The sequence below is a fragment of the Malaya genurostris genome, chromosome 2, assembly GCF_030247185.1.
Source record: "Malaya genurostris strain Urasoe2022 chromosome 2, Malgen_1.1, whole genome shotgun sequence".
Lineage (NCBI taxonomy): Eukaryota > Metazoa > Arthropoda > Insecta > Diptera > Culicidae > Malaya > Malaya genurostris.
Window position 1 is genome coordinate 214,277,776 of NC_080571.1, and position 22,080 is coordinate 214,299,855.

A 22,080-nucleotide genomic window follows, 5' to 3' on the forward strand; every position below is an offset into this window, starting at 1 on the left:
GAGAGCCCAATTCGAAGGAGATGTGCATCTAACGTGTAGTGATTGGACATGAGTCTGGACATCACACGAATGAAATCCCTACTCACATCCAGTCCCCTGAACCATGCCTTTGTCGATATTTTCGGAATAATTGAGTGCATCCACCGACCCAGGTCATCTTTATCCCAAGAAGCTTGCCAGCTGGCAAGTGTTCTTTGGCGAGACGAGCTATAGAATTCGTTGAAAGCAATTGGTCTCTCATAAATTTCACCCTCAATAGCACCACGTTTGGCTAAAATATCGGCTCTTTCATTGCCAGGAATGGAGCAATGAGCCGGGACCCAGACTATAGTGATTAGATAATTATTGTTCAATATGTCGTTCAGGCACTGTTTTATTTTGCCCAGGAAAAACGGTTCAGTCTTGCCAGTCATGTTTGAGCGAATGGCTTCAATTGCACTCAGACTATCTGTGAAGAGGAAATAATGGTTTGGAATTAATGTGACGATTACACTCAAACTATAATGAACTGCTGCTAGCTCTGCTATATAAACAGATGCAGGTTCTTGAAGCCTAAATGAGGCCGAAACATTATTGTTGAACATACCAAACCCTGTCGCTTCTTCAATTCGCGATCCGTCCGTGTAAAACATTTTCTCAGAGTCAATATGCCTGAACTTACTTGAAAATATTTTTGGGATTTCCGTCGAACGTAGATGATCCGGGATTCCACGCACTTCGCGCTGCATGGATGTATCGAAAAATAAAGTTGAGTCAGGGGCACTTAGGATACTGACACGGATAGGAATATATCTTGAAGGGTTGATTTCGTGTGACATATGGTTAAAATACACTGTCATGAATTTTGTTTGAGATCGAAGCTCGACTAGTCGTTCGAAATTATTAATTACCATGGGATTCAGCACCTCACATCTTATTAGCAGGCGTGATGAAAGCTCCTAAAATCGATATTTTAATGGAAGAACTCCCGCCAGAACTTCAAGACTCATTGTATGTGTCGAATGCATGCATCCTAAGGCAATTCGCAAACAACGGTACTGAATTCGCTCAAGTTTGATAATATGAGAGTTTGCAGCGGAACGAAAACAAACGCATCCATATTCCATCACTGAAAGTATCGTTGTTTGATACAATTTTATTAGATCTTGCGGATGAGCACCCCACCAAGATCCTGTTATTGTTCGAAGAAAATTTACTCTTTGTTGGCATTTCGTTATCAGATACCTAATGTGTCCTCCCCACGTGCATTTGGAATCGAACCACACCCCGAGGTATTTAAAAGTTAAAACCTGTTGGATCATTCTTCCCATCATATGGAGCTGAAGCTGCGCGGGATCATGCTTTCTTGAAAAGACGACTAACTCTGTTTTCTCCGCAGAGAATTCGATACCAAGATGAACAGCCCAATCGGACAAGTTATCTAAGGTATCTTGCAATGGTTTATGCAGATCAATAGCTTTGGGTCCAGTAACTGAAACCACGCCATCATCTGCCAATTGTCTTAGTGTACATGGGGTTACTAGACAGCTGTCAATGTCATTCACGTAAAAATTATGAGGCATGAGCCTTGCGGGAGACCCATGTAACAAATTCTGAGTGTTGCTAAATCGCCATGTGAAAAATGCATGCGTTTCTCTGACAAAAGGTTGTGCAAATAATTATTTATAACCGCTGGGAGTCCATGTTGGTGGAGCTTGTCTGAAAGAACATCAATGGAAACTGAATCAAATGCTCCTTTAATGTCTAAAAATACAGATGCCATTTGTTGCTTTTGAGCGAAGGCAATTTGGATGTCAGACGAAAACGAACCCTATTCGCCACTATTTAGATCGCACACTGGATCTTGTTTTCTGCTCCCACGATATGGTAGTCGACATTGCTGCGTCCGTCTCACCGCTCTTGTCAATTGATCGTCACCATCCGCCGTTGGTGATTAGCACTCCGTTTGCAGCTTCGGAATTGCCTTTGGATCACTATACCGTTGATGATGAGTTGCCGTTGAATTACAATAAAATCGACTTCGATATGTTTTCACCGCTTTATCTGAAATTAATTGGACGATTTTATTTGATGAACTAAACACAGATGAAATGGCTGATACGTTTTGTTCCGTGATTAACAATTGGATGGATACTAATGTACCGATTCGTAACCCTAGCGTTTCTCCTGTATGGAGTACACCACATTTGCGCAAATTAAAGAGAAAACGTAATACTTTACAGCGACGATTACGAAACTATCGTTCAACTGAGCATAAACGCAGCTTTCATTTAGCATCCAATGAGTATCGAAACCTGAACTCGTCACTCTATAAATCATACGTTTTACGTGTGCAAAATAGTTTAAAACGACAACCCAAGAGGTTTTGGAGCTATGTGAATTCCAAGAGAAAGAACTCTGCAATTACTGCTAGTATCTTCTTAGATGACACTGAATCTATCGGCTGATGATTGTTTGCCACTCATTTCGCGTGATGTGAATTGTTTGCCACTCATTTCGCGTCAGTGTTTGCTGCCCATTCCGTTGCAACGTCTGAAATTGATTTGGCCATTAGGGATGTTCCTGATAACCTGGTCGATTTTGATATGCCACATGTTACACCTGATATGGTTATGAGAGCTACTCGCAAACTTAAAAGTACGTTCACACCAGGTCCGGACGGCTTACCTTCTGCAGTGTTTTGCCGAAACATTAGAGTTCTTGCTGAGCCATTATGCAGAATTTTTAACCAATCGCTTATCGAATCTCGATTTCCGGCTATTTGGAAACAATCGTGTATGGTCCCTGTTCACAAAAAAGGTGATAAACGGAATGTTGCAAATTATCGTGGTATCACGAGTCTCTCAGCCCTACCGCATCTAAAAATTTTGAAATTGTCGTAAGTAGTGCTCTCCTCGAAAAAGCTAAACGTTATATTTCGAATGATCAACACGGATTCATGCCGGGGCGATCAGTTACCACAAATGTACACCAATTCGTTACAACTTGTTTTGAACATTTGGAGAAAGGAACGCAAATTGACGTTATTTATACTGATCTTAAAGCTGCTTTCGATACGATTGACCATGGGATTTTATTAGCCAAATTATCAAAATAAGGAGTTTCTTAGCGTATTACAAATTGGTTGAGATCGTATTTAGCTGGTAGAATACTACGTGTTAAGCTTGGTTCAACAAAATCATCAAGTTTCACTAATTCGTCCGGTGTACCCCAGGGTAGCAATCTTGGTCCGTTATTGTTCATTTTATTTTTCAACGACATTTTGCAAGTTCTGATGCCCGGATGTAAATTGGCGTATGCGGATGATCTGAAGATTTACTTTATTGTTCGATGCATTGATGATTGCGTTCGCCTTCAAGCAATATTTGATCAGTTTGTCGACTGGTGTCATCGAAACAAGATGACAGTGAGTGTTTCCAAATGCGTAGTCATGTCTTATTACCGCATCAAACAGCCTTTAACATTCGACTATGCTGTTGATGTTGTCGTCCTGCATAGAACTCATCAATTTAGTGATCTAGGTGTGCTGCTTGATTAAAAGCTCACGTTCAATATGCATCGATCTGCCGTCATCGCAAAAGCTAACCGACAATTAGGGTTTATTACGAAGATATCGAAAAACTTCTCGGATCCTTATTGTTTGAAAGCACTCTACTGCTCACTCGTTCGGCCCATACTGGAGAATGCTTCAATCGTTTGGCATCCTAATCAATTGACTTGGAGCTTGAGGATAGAAAATGTACAGCGTAAGTTCATCAGATATGCACTGCGGAACCTACCATGGCGCGACCCGATAAATCTCCCACCTTATGTTGATCGTTGCAAGCTGCTAAATTTGGAAACTCTTCAACGACGTTGTTGCATCCAACAGGCTGGATTTGTTGCAAAATTCTTGAATGGCGAAGTTGACAGTTCTGAACTATTGTCATCATTGAACATCCGAGTACCATCCAGATCTCTGCGTCATGGCTCACTTATTGTACCTCGCTTCCATCGCACTAACTTTGGATATCATGAGCCGTTTACATCACTGGTTCGTACTTTTACCTGTTGAGGAACTATTCGAATTCGGAGAACCGTCTTGCCGATTTATCACACGGATTAAAAATAGTGTAGTCATATAATATAAGATTATATTTCATGTAGACTTTAGTCAGATGGAATTAATAACAATAAAATAACTACGAAACAACCAAACAGGTCGTCACCAAGCTTGGCGCATGTACCAAAGGTGGAAATCGATACTTTTTGAAGAGCACGGATACTTTGTACACTATTCAGAGGTGCTCTTAAGGGTTATCATGGAGAAGGGCTGTAGCAAGTTCACTAAAAATAGGAAGTTCAATATAAAACTTATTCGACGAGAAACGATGCTTCATGACAAATACAGATACAACTTTTATTTCAATGGAGATTATAACACATGGATCAATAAGTCCCGAGACTAACAATGGAAACAACATTTTTTTGCAATTTTTTTTATTCATCAACATAATCACCTTTTAGGGTGATACAATGGTTCCAACGTTTTTCCAATTTTTCAATACCATGTTTATAAAAAAAATTATCTTTCGCTTCAAAATAAGCTTCAGTTTCAGCGATGACCTCCTTGTTTGAGCCAAATCTTTTACCCTGGAGCATTTTTTTAAAATCAGCAAAGAGCCAGTAGTCACTGGGGGCTAAATCTGGAGAGTATGGGGGGTGGGGAAGCAGATCAAAGCCCAATTCGTTTAATTTCGCCATTGTTTTCATCGACTTGTGGCAGGGTGCATTTTGTTCCATCCAAAGCAATCGTGGCACCAACTTGGAAAAAACCTTTTTCATGCTCAATTTTTCATGAAGGATAGTAAATACACTTTCATATGATATCTGTGTCATCTCAGCAATCTCACAGAGCTTCACTTTACGTTCTTTCATTATAATTTTTGTCACTTCACTCACATTTTCCGGTGTAACGACTTCCACAGGTCTACCCGAGCGTTCCGCGTCATTTGTGTCGGTACGACCACGTTTAAACTCGGCGAACCACCAACAATCCGTTGCTTTTGATGGACAAGAGTCCGGATAACATTTTTCAATCAATTGTTTCGGTTGCACGGTGTTTTTACCCATTAAAATACAATGTTTTATCAAAACACGAAACTCGGTTTTTTCCATTTTTTAAACAAACTACAAAACGACTTTACTCCAACCTCGATAACTCAGCTGTTTCTGGTCGGATCGACTTAAAATTTTGACCCGTTTCAAGCAAAGGTTAGCACTCTAGAAAGACGTGGTTACTGGTTTACTACGAGCGCCATATCTGCTTTAGTCTCGGGACTTATTGATCCATGTGTTAAGGTTATTTATGTAGCAAGTGCCCCAAACATGAGAAGTGTAAGGTGAAATTGATTGAATTTTACGGAAAACATAACAACATAAAACTGACCCAATTTGACAAGGATACCATGAAAATTATGATTATCGTGAGATCTGAGATGGGACACTGACCGTGAACAATCTGAACATGTACGGAGTATCGTTCAATCGGGCTGCCGTCTAAGTTGTGTTTCATTACAATCAGAGTATTTCACTAAGCAGGACAACTTCGAGAACTTTTTTTCGAGGAATTCGATTTTGTCCGTTTCCCACATCGTCGCTCTTCAACGACTGTTTTAAGGTTTAAGCCTACATCACCTTGTAAATCCGACCGAAAGTCGCATTCGCACAAAGGTCACGAGTATCGTACAAAATTATAATACCTTTCATTTACACCTAAGTTTATGAAAATCCCCCAGTTAATCTCTGAAAAATCTTCACGGAGGAAATTCACTGTTTTCCGGTACTTAGGGAACCGGAAACTAGGGACCGGTATTGAGCATTGTATAGGATCACAAGATCTTTCATATGAATCTAAGTTTATGAAAATCAGTTCAGCCAACTCTGAGAGAAAGTGCACACACATACAGACTTTGCCGATCTCGACGAACGGATTCGAGATTTGACGAGATTTGACACGGAATCGGATTTGACACTTGACCCTATGAGTCTTGGTTTAATAGTCGATTTTCACAGTGATTGCACAACTTTTCTATATGAGAAAGGCAAAACACAATAATCAGCGAATGTAAATTTGTAAATCAATGCAAAAATTGGAGAAGTACTATTGAACATTGGGTGTAAAAAAAACAGACAAAAATTGTTCTAAAACATCTTCATTTCTAGAACCATGCAAAAAAATTGTACACAAAAACAGGTTTATAGCTTCTGGTTAGCAGGTTCTTCCAAAACAATTGCCAATATCCGATTACTTTTGGACCGACTGTCGTTCCGGAACGCAGCGTGGATCAGATCACGTATTGTTCTTCATTCGCAGTAAAATTCGGTCAAAACTAATCTCGTTCTGTCGATAGAAATGTTTGTTCGATTATCGCAAAATACATATTTTCTAAACGATTTTAGTAATCTTAAGTCCGTGTTCGGTTTCTGCATTCAAATATACATACTTAAACTGCTTTTATAAATTTAATTGTATTCATCCGATATTGACATATTAAAAGTTGTAAGTTAATTTAGAGACATGATAAATTTGTACATGCTTTTGGTTGTAAATTTAAGTGAATTCAAACGTAAACTTACATGATTTCCTCTTAATGTGTCCCTTACAAATGTTTACAAAAAGGGAATAGACGAAATGGATTCCGGTTAACATATATTTTGTTTAGTCTTAACAAAATGTGTTTTTTGGGGGTCTTGCTTCCATGGACATTTAAGATATTTTCTTTCTTTGTATTGTCGAATTACGGTATTGTTTTGGTATCTTAAATATTGTTTTGGTATCTTAAATAGCTCAACTTGTTATGAATCTGGTATGAATGGTGTAAATTTTTGGTATTCAGTTTTGATATTTTAGCTCTTAATTCAACATAACCAATACCAAATAGAACTATTTAGCTATTCTGAAAAGAATGACATAATATGGTCTTCGTTTTCTATTCTCTTCTGATCGGGTTTGTCTCGGCATTTTACTTTACCGAGTTGGAGAATTTGTTTTAAGTGTGTACCTAATGAATACCATATTAAACTCTTTTGTTAGTCGAAAACAAGGACATAATATGGTATGCCTTCACTATTTTATTCTGATCGGGAAGCCTATGCTCACTTTGAATTGAATTTTCAGTAGGAATTTGTCCAACTGGTTGATGCGATGATATCTCGTTTTCATAATCGATTTTTTTAAAATACACCCCAATCCAAAGGTGTCGAATACCTATAAAAAAAATATACACGAACGTCTTGAAATTGGCTCCCGAATCTAGTTGATGTCGGTTTCTACAGTCGACGTGGTCAGTCAAATATACAATTTCAAATTTGTTCAAGTTTTCCAGTTGTCAACAGACGCGCGACTTATCTGATAAGACGAAGCGTGCGGATCACCGACGTTTCCAGTATCCAACCTAGCTTAATCCGTTTAGTGAATAAATCATTAGCGTTTGCCTCTCGAAAGATCTTGTGCATTTTTAGTCGTGTTTACTCGTGCCGCAAACGTGAAGATAATGCCGCGGTAGTCCATCACAGAGTGGAAAGTGACCGCAGTTGATGTTCACAGCGATCATAATAAACACGCTGGGCGCCTTTTTGAAGCTGTGATAGTTCAAGTGTTCAACAATCCGGAACAATATGAAAAGTGCCAAAAATCAGTACTTGGCAACAGTTTGCGGTATGCAAGATATTTTAGGGCGTTGGACGGCGCAGTCCTGTATTGGTTTTCTTTGTCCAATTTTAGTGAATCTCCTATCCATAAACTATGGATTCGTGTGTGGTTGGACATCTCCTACGTTACCTGTATTACAATCTCAGGACTCACCTCTGGCGAGCGGCCCGATCACAGCGGGGGAAGCGTCTTGGATCGGATCTATTATGTGCTTCGGGGGTTTGATTGGGACGCTGGTGTCTGGGTGGATGGCGGATCACTGCGGGAGGAAAATGACCGCATGTTTGGCTGCCCTTCCGCAAATGGTAACGGAATGTCGATGGTAATACGAATTTTAACAATGACTAATTTCAGATTTGCTGGACCATGGTTCTGCTGGCGGATAATGCATACTATTTGATGGCAATGCGTTTTTTTGGGGGATTTTCCGGTGGTGTTTGCTTCATAGTTATTCCAATGTTTATTGCCGAAATATCGGAGGACAGGTTGATAGAAACGAAACAAAATAGGAACTTCCAATTAGTAGTTAATTATTTTCTAGAATTCGGGGCATGCTGGCATCAACGCTGGTTCTTTCGTGTAATTTGGGGATTCTGATTATGTACATTTTAGGGAATTATCTAGCCTACACAACAGTTCCCTGGTTAGTGCTGCTGTTTCCAATCGCGTTCCTAGTAACTTTTTCATTTATCCCGGATACACCGTTCTATCTGATGAGAAACAATGACTACGTGGTATGCAATTGAATTCAAGCGTAGAACGGTCACATTTCATTCAGTCCCGCCATAATTTCAGCAATCAGAAAAGGCTCTACGCTTTTTTCGAGGATACCGAACCGCAACGCAGCAGGTGTCCGACGAGTTTAAACTGGAATTGGTCAAGCTGAAGGACACATTCAATGACGAAAAGCATTCTATTCGGCAGGACGTAGTTACATGGGAGGATTTGGGTAAGGGACCAAGCTGTGCCATCGATTGTAGATTCTATGGGTTCTATTTTCAGTGACGCCCCACGCCAGAAAAGCGCTCCTGATTGGGATCTGTCTGATGGCATTCAACCAGTTTTGTGGTTGTTTCGCCATGCTGAACTACACGGCATCTATTTTTGCCGAGTCCGGATCGTCCCTGTCAGCCAACATGTCCGCCATTGTAATCGGAACGATACAAATGTTCGGTAGCTATTTTTCAACGGTGCTGGTCGAACGAGCAGGTCGAAAGGTAAGTGACGGGGGGACGCAGCGGCGGTGGGAAGCTTTGCGGTTGACCATTTGCATCCATTTTTTGGGTGAATACAAAGGGTTTGTGTGCTTTAATGAGCTTTTAGAAGCTCGACTGATAATTATAAAATAATGGAATTATTTTTTATGTGATTTATCAAAGAAATTACGCACACTTCCAATTGTTGGGTTGTCGTACACCGTATTGACATTTTATGTGGAACTAACATTAGATTTCTAAATAGAACGGGTGCCAATTAAAAACTCCATGAAGTAAACACATAGAGAAGTCGTCAGGTTTTGAACATTTTCAGCTCAGCCAATTTACGGTTGATAATATTATTTCACCTACTATTCAAAAAATTTTCTACGCATCGATTTGGAATAGACAAAACCAGGTTTTTTTTAATACAATGAAATTTGAATGATTATCGAGTACTGATCTTTCATTAACGAAGACGATGGTGGAAAGCATAGCTCTGATTAGCTAATGCAATTCAAAAGTTGTCACTGTCGTGCACGACATATGTAGCTCAAAGTACATACACTAAGGTCTTTTTTAATGCGGTCTTTTTTATGCGTTTTTTTATGCGACTTTTTTATGGGAAGCATCAGAGTTATGTGGTTTTTTTATGCGGTACGTAAACTCGCATAAAAAAAAAATTTCAGTGTACTTATAAACATACAAAAATATAAGCAAGATCCTTGAGAATACTTTAGTCTCACAAGAAACTCGTCAAGTCGTGCGTGTCTGAATGAAATTAAGTTCAGATTAATTTCATAATTGGATGGATCTCAAAACAGTTTTGGATTGTCTCGTTAGGAAATTGTTTTATCGATTTGCGTAAACATCGAAAGCGAAATCGTGCATTGCAATTTTAATTGCATTAGAGTAAATCTTGAGTTATCACGTTAGTAAGTGAAACTCAATGCAATAAACCTGTTCCAATCCATCTAGTAGTGGAAAGCAGCCTTCCGCATATTACTCATATTTTCAGAAATATTACTAAAGGGAAAAAAAATTGAGTCCTAAATAAAACCAAAACTGAAGAAATTTTCGTTTTTGTAGTTTTTGGTCTCTATTTTCGAACCGAAACCGGGAGCTTTAGAAAATTTTGACTACTATTCCCGTTCCTTTCGGCAGGGTCGTCGAGTAGGGATGGTACTCGGAAGGCAAAGTATCGATACATAGGGTATCGGGATACCGAAATTTTGGGAATCGATACAAGGTATCAAAAGGCAATAAAGTATCGATACCTGTAAGTATCAATTATACTTGCAAAGCAATCATTTCAAAATAAAATAAATGAATGCATTCGCGAATTTTGGCTCATGTCAAAGAATATCCGCACGCACGAAGCGAGATTGTCGAGAACGAATTTAAACGACGGCTAGTCCACGTCATACCAATACATGCACGAGCCTGGCGCTGAAACTCAATTTTGATGCTAGACTCTGGAACTGAATTTTGAAACTGAGTCCAAGAATTGAATTCTGAATCTAGATTGCTGAACTGATCACTGAAACTGAGATCTGTAACTGAATTCAAGACCAGGATTCTCCGATCCAGGATTCAATTTTCAAAATCGGATCCAGAATTTAGATTCAAAATCTTCAGAATTCTTCAGTCTCTGAATTCAGTTACACTTCTAGAATTGTAAAAGTGAGTTTTGGATCCTAATTCTAGACCAGCATTCTCTAGCTGAAACCTGGTTCGGAAAAGCATTTTAGAAAAGAATTCTGGAAATAAAACTGAATTTTAGATCTGAATTTTATCCAGATTTTCGGGTTGCACTTCCAGAACTCAATTTCCGAATTCTGAACTTGAAATATAAGTCTGAATACTTGATAGAAGTTTTGCAATTGTATTCAAGTCCGAAAATTTCTCCAGAGTCTAGGTCTAGAATCAAGATCCGTTCATGTTCCGGAAGCTACCATAAAACCCCACAACAAAACACAGCTACCACCATGTTTCACCGCCGGTCTCAAATTTTTTAATTTAGTAATGTTGTTTACTTTAGTACTGACAGTTTACACGCGAAATGAGCTGATAATAAAAATGAAAGATGTGAAATTAAAATTAACATTTCCCTAATAATCGATTATTTCTAACAACAAAATACTTTTAATCCACGTTTTTCGATAAATTTTGCTTCAAAACAATTTTCATCGAAAAATCATTCAAAAATAAATAAACAATAGGCTAGAGACAGTTTGAAACTGCAATAAAATATAGCATCATACGTGTGTACGATCAGTTTTGTGAGTAACTGTACGTACCCACTAGGGTGGGACAAGGTTGTATGGGAAAAAATATTTTCTCGCTCCACCAAACTTTTCGTGTTCATTTTGGGTCCCATAGAAACTATGTAAAATTTTAGCTCGATAGGAGAAACTATATTTTCGCGCCCGCGGTTCAAAGTTTGTATGGGATTTAGTATGGGAAAACTAACTTTTAACAAAAAAATCATCTGGAGGTCACCCTATATACTCAAAAAATCAGCGGGCATGCAATTTTTGTAGGAATTTTAATAAGGAAGAAAACCTTCGAAGACTGTAACATAATCCGACATCTGTGAAAAATGTTATTAAAGAAAAACCGACACAAGGTCCGAACGATGGCTCATTCCTTAATGTATCTAGCACCACTGCTGCTAGCGGTGGTAAAGTGAGTTTGCTTTCTTTTATTATGCTTCAACGGTTTATCTGAGTTGTTTGATGTCTTCACAATAGTTGCTTGGTGTAGTTTGAAGATTTTTTTAAACTTTAAAACCATGTTCTAAAACTCACTGTAAAGACACACAAAATACTAACTTTTTTTTTTGAGGAAATACAATTTTGAAGTCTTCAACAATATTGTAGATAAACTCAAATACTATAACTTTGTCGAAGACATAAACCATCTGCCTCATATGGTTTAGAAGATATGGATGATTTCATTTAATACTACGAAAAAAACATTGATTCCAAGTTTTTCTTTTTCTTATTTTTCTATCGTCCATATCTTCTAAACCTTATGAGCCAGATGATTTATGTCTTCGACAAAGTTATAGTATTTGAGTTTATTAACAATATTGTGGAAGACTTCAAAATTGTATTTCTTCAAATAAAAAAGTTAGTTTTTTGTGTGTCTTTACAGTGAGTTTTAGAACATGGTTTTAAAGTTTAAAAAAATCTTCAAACTACACCGGGCAACTATTGTGAAGACATTAAACAACTCAGATGAACCGCTGAAGCATAATAAAAGAAAGCAAACTCACATTACCACCGCTAGCAGCAGTGGTGCTAGATACATTAAGGAATGAGCCATCGTTCGGACCTTGTGTCGGTTTTTCTTTAATAACATTTTTCACAGATGTCGGATTATGTTACAGTCTTCGAAGGTTTTCTTCCTCATTAAATTTCTTACAAAAATTACATGCCCGCTGATTTTTTAAGTATATAGGGTGACCTCCAGATGATTTTTTTGTTAAAAGTTAGTTTTCCCATAGTAAATCCCGTACAAACTTTGAACCGCGGGCGCGAAAATATAGTTTCTCCTATCGAGCTAAAATTTTGCATGGCACTTATGGGACCCAAAAGGAACACGAAAAGTTTAGTGGAGCTGAAATCAATATTTTGTCCCACCCTAATACCCACACACAGACATTTTTTCAACATGTATAAAGTAAGGCTGTTTGAGAATTAAACTTTTGGCGGGAACTTACTTTAAAAATATTTGCTTAATGCTCGAAAAATCGTTAGTGATTGGACTTGCCCCGAGATCGAACGTGCCCCACTCTCGCCTATAGTCTATGATCTTGGTTCGCGTTTTTAGTGTTCATCGAATCTAAAAATTGAAGCTTTGTAATATGAATGATGATCGACTGACGGCATTGTTGTTTGCTGATCAAATATTCACCCCTATTCTATACTTCGATCGAATCGGAATATTTCGATCGAAGGTAAAAATTCGTTCGAGTGATGCTTTTGTATGCAACACTTGAACTCGATCGAAGTACAGAATGAAAATTGAAATGGTTTCGTTCTTTTTCGTTTGTCTAGACTCACTTGAAAGCTACTATTGCGGTATTGATCAAGTTTGAAGATTAAATAGCTGTGATTCCATGTTCCGGAGGTATAATTGCATAAATGACGTAACCGACAAAACGTATTGCATTTTTTACCGCTCAATTTCCTCGAAGAGCACTCAACGAATTTAGATAAACTTGGGCTTGTTTAAAAGTCTATTTTGAGGTCATTAATGAAGTTTGGAAAAGTTGTCGCGAACACTTCCGGTTCGGGAGATGTAATCCTATAAGTGAGGTAACCGACAAATCGCTGTGTTTCTCAATGCACCAACTTTTTTCGGAGCTGTCAGAATCGATTTCAAAACTCTTAGACGCTTTTGGAAGATGCAACAAGGTTATTTGGTAGACTCACAATACTAATGGGTGAAGATATAATCTTATAAACGTTTTAATGCGGCTATTTAAAAGGAAAAAAAAGTATTATCATACCACTAGGTAGATTAGGAAGGAATTTTATTTGTTTCCATCGTTTGTAGTTTGATAGGCCTTTGAGTTGCACATCTTCCTATTTCTCCCTTATCAGTACCGATCTTCTGAATATGTACAACAATTTTCACTGGTTATCCTCTAACAAATCTCCAATTGCATATACGATTCGCTCTTTACTCTTAGTCGATAACGAAAGGATCGAAGAATTGTTTGAAGATGAGGTGTGCAAAAGGGTTTGTGCCCAAGAACCCCGTTCCATTATTCGTATGGAATTACGATTTATGTTCTCCGAAACGGTAATCGTATTTTGTTGCAACAAATTTAATAAGATTTATTTCTTATTTCAACTGCAATCAATTGTGGTTCGCAATGCTCAAATCCTGATTGAAATCATAGCAAACAACACATTTACCGCCCAATAAACACATCAACAAGGACTTATTGCTTTCTAATTGTACCGCATTGTTCTACTTTCGTTTCAGCTTCTGTTCACAATCTCCGGAGCAGGCATTTCGATCGGACTTGCCATATTTGCTGCTTTTTCGTATGTCAAAAGCATTGGCTATGATGTAACTTCCTTTAATTGGTTGCCTTTGGTTTGCTTCTCTGTGGTTATTTTCGTTGCATCGATGGGTGTCCTGACGCTTCCGTTCGTCGTCCTGGCAGAAATCGTACCGCAAAAGGTTTGTCCTCGGAAAGCTAAATAACAAACATGAGTGTGTGTTCAACCGAACGTTTATTGCTTTGTGCCGGTATGCTATTAAATGACATTTTTAATTCATTTCTTTCTGTTTCGATTCTCTAACGATGGTTACGATGGAAACCACCGCCAGATCAAAGGTCTTTCCGTCACGGTTTGCATGGTTTTATTGTGGATTTTTGCTTTCTTAGCAATCAAGGTAAGATTCGATGAGTTCTTTGATTTATTTCAAACTCAGACATTCATTCTTGTTTAACAGGTTGTTTACCATATTGCTTCATATATTAACCATTTTCTAATTATAATTTTCAGTACTTCTCAACCCTTTTCGAAGTTTTTGGAATGCATGGAACATTGCTTCTGTTTTCCATCTGCTCACTAGCGGGAACGCTGTTCGTTGCATTTTACGTGCCCGAGACGAAAGGAAAAAGCTTCGAAGAGATAGCGAAAGTGATGTATTGAAGTATTTTTGTCAGTGTATTATGTTTGTTATTTGATTGAAATGTTTTTTATACAGATTATAAATTTTGTAAAATAAAATTGGCGTATTCTGCAAAACAGTCATTTGCGAATCACACAACCTTCGCAGTACCTGAGCTGGCAAAGGGGATTCTCCCAAATTTTGTTTACGATCTCGCAAACGAGTGATCAGACATCAGCGAAACAACAACAAAAAAAATCTACGCCTCAACTGCATCCCGTTAAATTAGGGTCAATGAACGGTACACGCAATTCGGTTCTAAATCGTCGAACGAAAGGTGCTAATTGGCTGTTTTCGACCGGCCGACGCTCAAGAATTTGTGTTGATGTCGATGCGAATTGAATGCTATAATGATTAGTCACTGCAGTTAAGAACATGGCAGACTCTTTGTTTGCCGTCTCTGTAGCAATCATTTCTTTTCCGATTTTTAGTTTTTTTTACTCCTCCCCGCTGCACTGATTCATCATGCAGTAAATATTGCCATTCTGAGTTCTAAAAAAGCTGTCAGACTATTGATAACCCCTGCTGGCTCGATTCCGACAGCGAAAAAAAAATGTTCAGTGGATCTTGAAAAATATTATTGAAAATTTATGTTTGATTGTGACAATTCATTTTTCATTGCCAAGATGTTTGAAACATTAACGTATTCGTTTTTAATATGTTTTTAAACTGAGTGCTAAGTGTTTTATTATTATGTAGCTCATCTTTATTCTTTTCATATATTTTTTTTACTCTTTACTCTAAGTACTTTTGACCCAAAACTCATTTTTCTCTAAGTACACGGAAAACCCTCCAATCAAAAAATTACGATTTCTCAATTTTTGATTTTTGCAGTTGTTGTTTTAACTAATAATTAGTTGATTCAACCAATTTGCTATTTGATTCGTACATATTGAAGTAGTTGAAAAATAAGTTGTTTTCAATGCTGTCTAATGTCAAAAACAGCACAAAGCAAAACAAAAATCGCAATGGAAAATCAACCATTACTTCAGTTGAAATTCAAACGCGTTTCTTAAACATTTTCATGCAAATGAAATTCGCTTATTATACGTTTGTAAAACTCGTGAAGAGTAACTTTTGAATGATAGTAGATTAATGTTTATCATAACACTAGTTCAGTTCGCTCGTACATCTCATCCAAGTCAGTCGATATAACAAAACCGCTTACGCTCGGGACAGAAGATACCAAGTACAGTATTGTGTAGTGAACAATAGAACGACCTCGACATGAGTGAACCAAACGAACAAAAGCTACCGCCGACACGAAAGAATACAATTGTTTTTGACTTCAGGCAATGCAAAATTCGACCTTCGATACGAGAACTTGAAGGTTTGCTTAAGGAGCAAATGCATCTTGACATTAAACGCGTGCATTTACTTCAATGTAATAAGACGAATAATGTTGTTTACATCCAGTTTTATAAAGAGTTGGATGTAATTCAATTCGCAAAAGACCATAACAATGTGCACTATGTGGAGCACGAGAACATTAAGTACAACATTCCAGTATATATGGGAGATAGTGCTATAGAAGTGCGTGTGCATGATCTTCCCTCTAGCGTCACCGTCACTATGTCCCAATACGAAGAGATTCTCTCTATCGAAAAAGATATTTCCCTGGTATTCTAAATTGCGCACGTTTGTTACGCATGCGCTTGAAAAGGCCTGTATCTTCTTATGTAACTTTCGGACAGGATACAAGAATCCCGTGCAAATCACTTGTTACCTATGACAATCATATGGCCACATGTCAATATTGCCAAAAAGCTGTTCACTACGGTAAGCCATGTGATAAACTGGACAAGGAGACAACTACACCAAAGGACAACGGTGCTTCCTTCACACCAACCCCAACCAACCCCAGTACACCTGTAACAGCCACCAACAACAATGAAGCATCCCCTTCAACGAAACCATCAGTATCCCCAATAGATCAAAGTACACCAGCTGCAGTTAACAACTTACCTTCCAACCAACCAGCAACTGCAACCATTGTGCAACAAGGCGCATCTACAGCAACTCTCAACGAGCCCAAGACTACGATCAACAAGGAAAACGAAAATAAAACGGAAATCTCAAACACAACACCGACGATGAAGCAATGGATGATGAGATAAGCCGCGGACGAAGTGACCCCCGATCCTCGTTGGATGAAAATGGAAACTCATCTCCCCCTAGAAAAAGGGTGACAACGAGATCCAGTAGCAAAAAAAAATTAAGTAACAAAAATGTAAGCCAATAGGCCACGTAAAGCTTTTACGCAAAAAGGCCAGAATAAAAATGTTATTATAAAAAATAAAAAAATAACACTAGTTGTCAGAATATTAATGTGATGATAAATTATCTACATCTTTACTGCTCTGGTGTAAGAAGAAACGATTGATATAAAGTAGTGCTATGCACAGAACTGATAGCCGTTAGAGATATTGCAATTAACAAAACGTGTTTAACCAAAACTAGAACCCAGTGAATTTTATGCATTTGAATTTTGGTCTTAAAATCAACTTGATTCTCCATCGTGAAATGCATGTTAATGGATGAGCATCGTCTTATCTTCAAGTCATGTACAAAAATTGTATGAACAAATTGATTAAATTGAAAATGTTTAATATTAATTCATAAGATCTGTTGAAACTGTAAGTTGCAATGGCTCAAAAAATAAAAATCAGTGCATTTGCTCGTAAGTAATATAGTGGGCACAATTATAAAGTTTCGTTGACACCACGTTACTAAAAGACAGTATATTAAAAACATAAATAAAAATGGTTTCAATGAATAATTCATTTAATATAAAGCAACAACAACGTTAATTTTTATTTATATCGTCATAATATAATATATTATTTATATTAAATATTACATATTTTTTTATATATATTAACATACCACATTTTCATTTAACAAATCAGAACGTATATCAATAAGGAATATTTTATTGTCATTCAAAATCATTAATTTTGCTTAAGTTGAAATAACTAATCGTAATTTCTAAAACAACTAAAACCGATTTGTTTTTCAACTCACATAACTGTTAAAACAATCATCAAAAACAAGGTCGGTTGTCTTTATTGAAATTGAAAGGTGTGTGTCTTGACGAACTGACAGCATCCTTCTTTCAACCAAAAATTTTGTTATTTCAACCATCGTTTATGTTGATCGAAAAACAAAAATGACAGTTTAGAAAAAAACAACAATCGATTCGTGGTACCAAATTTTAATCAATCAAATTCAGAAAAACAACTAATATTTTGGTTGCTTCACGATCGCGAAGAGTTCCGTGAAGGTACTTTTTATTCGCAGAATACTCTATTTATTATAAAATTTACATCAAACAGGCACTTCAGTACTAATTTTAAATTCATAACTGATAAGCGTCGTCGAATAAACGGCATCATTCATCTGGTGGGTTATTTAATCCATATTGGGTGCGATAAGTTGACGGTACCATAGTTTTATTGGAATACACTAAGGTCTCTTTTTACACGGTTTTTTTTAGAGTTGGAGAACTCTTTCTCTTCAACTCTTCATCATATCGAGCAGTACAGTATTTTATACCAATTTGAATGATATAGCTCTAACAGTATTGTTTTTTTTATTCAATGAAAATGGTGGACAGGGACGGGGATCGAGAGAATCGGGTGGATGTTAGTGTCGAACCTGTAGGTGGAGATTATACTTTCTGAGCGAGGAATAACACATTACACTTGTATATCAATGTGTTTAAGGTACTGGTATATGAGAAGCATACGAGGTCTGTTCAAAAAGTACCCGGAATTCTCATTTTTCTAAAAAAATATTTATTTATTCGTCTACATCTATATGGTCCCCTTCAAAGTAATCCCCCCTAGATAAAATACACTTATGCCAGCGTTTTTTCCAGTCTTCGAAACACCCCTGATAGTCACTTTTTGTAATGCTCTGTGGCACTCTCAGCGGTTCTGCCTTTATCTCTTCAATCGATGAAAAACGCTGTCCTTTCATGGGTCTCTTCAACTTTGGGAACAGGAAAAAATCACACGGAGCGATATCTGGTGAATAAGGAGGTTTAACAGCTCCTGAGCGATGGTAATGCGTATGTTTTTTTTTATCAAAATTCAGCAGTTTTGGAACGAATTTTGCTGCCACTCGTTTCATGCCCAAAACATTTGAAAAAATATGATGGCATGAGCCAACTGATATGCCAACTTCATCAGCAACTTCTCTAATAGTGATTCGGCGATCATCCATAATCATTATTTCCACTTTTCCCATATTTTCATCGATTATTGACGTGCTGGGTCGACCGGAGCGTTCGTCGTCTTCAACGTCTTCGCGGCCATCTTGGAAACGCTTATACCACTCGTAAACACTTGTTTTTTTCATAGCAGACTCACCGTAGGCTCTCTGTAACATTTCGCACACTTGGTTACACTTTATTTCATTTTCCACGCAAAATTTAATACAAATTCTTTGACTCTTCAATTCAAAAATCGCCGAGCTCAAAAAAACACGTCTACACCAGCCGCTACAAGACAGAATGTAAACAATGAATACAGCTGAAAATTTCACCATACATTAGGGACATATGTACCAACACAATAAAAAAAAAATTTTGACCGCCGGACTCTCCAGATGCTCGCAATTAAAAAATTCCGGGAACTTTTTGAACAGACCTCGTATATGAACTATCCCGACTCGCCAACACATCCCGAACCGGAACCTCAGGCGGTCTACCTCGGGCCCTGAGGGATTCCAGTAGCTTCGACCTGGCGTCACGATACTCTACGCATGACCAAACGACATGCTCGATGTCCTGATAACCGTCGCCACAGGTGCAGAGACCGCTCTCCGCGAGCCCAACACTCCGAAGATGTGCGTTGAAAGTGTAGTGATTTGACATGAGCCGCGACATAACACGGATGAAATCGCGACTCACGTTCATCCCCCTGAACCAAGGTTTCGTCGATACCCTAGGGATAATGGAATGTAGCCATCGTCCCAGTTCGCCATTGCTCCATGAAGTTTGCCAACTTTCGAGAGTTTTCTGACGAGAGATACTGAAAAATTCATTGAAGCAGATTGGTCTTTCATAAATATCACCTTCCAATGCGCCCACTTTAGCCAATGAGTCTGCGTTTTCATTGCCCGGAATGGAACAATGCGAAAGGACCCAGACTAACGATATTGAATAAGACCGTTCAGATAAAGTTCGCAAGTGTTCCCGTATTTTCCCCAGGAAGTATGAAGGATACTTTCCTGGCTTTATTGCCCAGAGAGCTTCTATTGAGCTTAGACTGTCCGTGACAATGAAGTAATGGGCTTTGGGCAAGGTTTCAATGATCTCAAGGGTGTACTGAATAGCAGCTAATTCTGCGACGTAGACTGAAGCCGGATCACTGAGTTTGTAAGAAGCGGTGATGTTTTGATTGAAGATGCCGAAGCCTGTGGACCTGTTGATATTTGATCCGTCAGTGTAAAACACCTTTTCACAGTTGACTGTTCTAAGTTTGTTATAAAAAAATATTAGGGGCCATTCGAGGGCGTATGTGATCCGGAATTCCACGAATTTCTTCTTTCATGGATGTGTCGAAAACACAGTAGAATCAGAAGTATCCAAGAAATAAGCACGGTTGGAAACAAACGAAGAAGGATTAATATTCTGAGCCATGTAATCAAAATACAAGGACATAAAACGAGTTTGAGAGTTAAGCTCAACTAACCTTTCGAAGTTTTCAATCACCATCGGATTCGAAATGTCGCATCGGATAAGCAATCGATATGAGAGATCCCAGAATCGACTTTTCAACGGTAAGACGCCCGCGAGCACTTCGAGACTCATCGTGTGAGTCGACTGCATGCAACCTAAGGCAACACGCATACAACGATACTGAATTCTTTCAAGTTTAATTAAATGGGTGTTCGTGGCGGATTTGAAGCAGAAGCATCCATATTCCATTACGGACAATGTCGTTTTTGGCAGTTCGGTTTCACATCTCATCCAAGTCAGTCGATAAAACAAAACCGCTTACGCTCGGGACAGAAGAAACCAAGTACAGTATTGTGTAGTGAACAATAGAACGACCTCGAAATGAGTGAACCAAACGAACAAAAGCTACCGCCGACACGAAAGAATACAATTGTTGTTGACTTCATGCAGTGCAAAATTCGACCTTCGATACGAGAACTTGAAGGTTTGCTTAAGGAGCAAATGCATCTTGACATTAAACGTGTGCATTTACTTCAATGCAATAAGAAAAATAATGTTGTTTACATCCAGGTTTATAAAGAGTTGGACGCAATTCAATTCGCAAAAGACAATAACAATGTGCACTATGTGGAGCACGAGAACATTAGGTACAACATTCCAGTATATATGGAAGATAGTGCTATAGAAGTGCGTGTGCATGATCACCCCTCAAGCGTCACCGATTCTTATATTCGCAAAACTAAGTCCCAATACGGAGAGATTCTCTCTATCGAAAAAGAAAAGTGGAAGAATTTTTTCCCCGGTATTCTAAGTGGCGTACGCTTATTACGCATACACTTGAAGAAGGCTATACCTTCTTATGTGATTTTCGGTCAAGATACAAGAATTCCGTGCAAATCACTTGTTACCTATGACAATCAGATGGCCACATGTCAATATTGCCAAAAAGCTGTTCACTACGGTAAGCCATGTGATAAACTGGACAAGGAGACAACTACACCAAAGGACAACGGTGCTTCCTTCATAGCAACCTCAAGCAACCCCAGTACGCCTGTGACAGCCACCAACAACAATGAAGCATCCCCTTCAACGAATCCATCATCATCCCCTATAGAACAAAGTACACCAGCTGCAGTTAACAACTTACCCTCCAACCAACCAGCAACTGCAACCATTGTACAATAAGGTGCATCTACAGTAACTAGCAATGAAAAGAAGACGGAAATCGACAACAATACCATCGATGTGGCAATAGATGACGAGACGAACCACGAACATGCCCCTCAATACTCGCAGGAGGGAAATGGAAGCTCCTCTCCCCCTAGAAAAAGGGTGACAACGAGATCCAACTCAAAAAAAAAAATTATTTAAAAAATCGGCTCAATCGGCCACGTAAAGCTTGTACGCAAATAGGCCTGAATAAAAATATCTTTTAAATAAAAAAAAATGTCGTTGTTTGGTACAGCCTGATCAGGTCTCCTGGGTGGGCACCCCATCATGTTCCGGTTATTGTACGAAGAGAATTGATTCTCTGCTGGCATTTTTGTTTCAGATACCTAATGTGACATCCTCAGGTGCCTTTGGAGTCGAACCAGACCCCGAGATATTTAAATGTGAAGACCTGAGCTATGGATTCAACCCCTAGCTGAAGCTGTAATTGTGCTGGTTCTCGCTTCCTTGAAAATACAACCAGCTCAGTTTTCTCCGTAGAGAGTCTAATGCCGCGTAATTTCTAAAATTATCAGGTGTTCCGTTTTTACTAAACTCGGTAAATGATGAAGCTCTCTCCGCGTTTAATTTTAAAC

General features: G+C 38.3%; 1 protein-coding gene across 2 annotated transcripts; it reads left to right on the top strand.

Moving 5' to 3' along the window:
- Positions 1-7,528: 7,528 nt before the first annotated feature.
- On the top strand, positions 7,529-14,684 carry LOC131427485 (facilitated trehalose transporter Tret1-like). 2 transcript variants are annotated; one of them, XM_058590716.1, is made up of 9 exons: positions 7,530-7,699; positions 7,766-7,998; positions 8,048-8,178; positions 8,235-8,427; positions 8,489-8,642; positions 8,696-8,910; positions 13,891-14,091; positions 14,242-14,307; positions 14,421-14,684. In XM_058590716.1, the coding sequence occupies exons 1-9, from the start codon at positions 7,660-7,662 to the stop codon at positions 14,568-14,570; spliced, it is 1,383 nt and encodes a 460-aa protein (XP_058446699.1). In that variant the 5' UTR covers positions 7,530-7,659; the 3' UTR covers positions 14,571-14,684. The 2 variants fall into 2 exon arrangements, with proteins under 2 accessions (XP_058446700.1, XP_058446699.1); XM_058590717.1 differs by lacking the exon at positions 14,421-14,684 and having other exon boundaries at positions 7,529-7,699; positions 13,891-14,124.
- Positions 14,685-22,080: the final 7,396 nt, after the last annotated feature.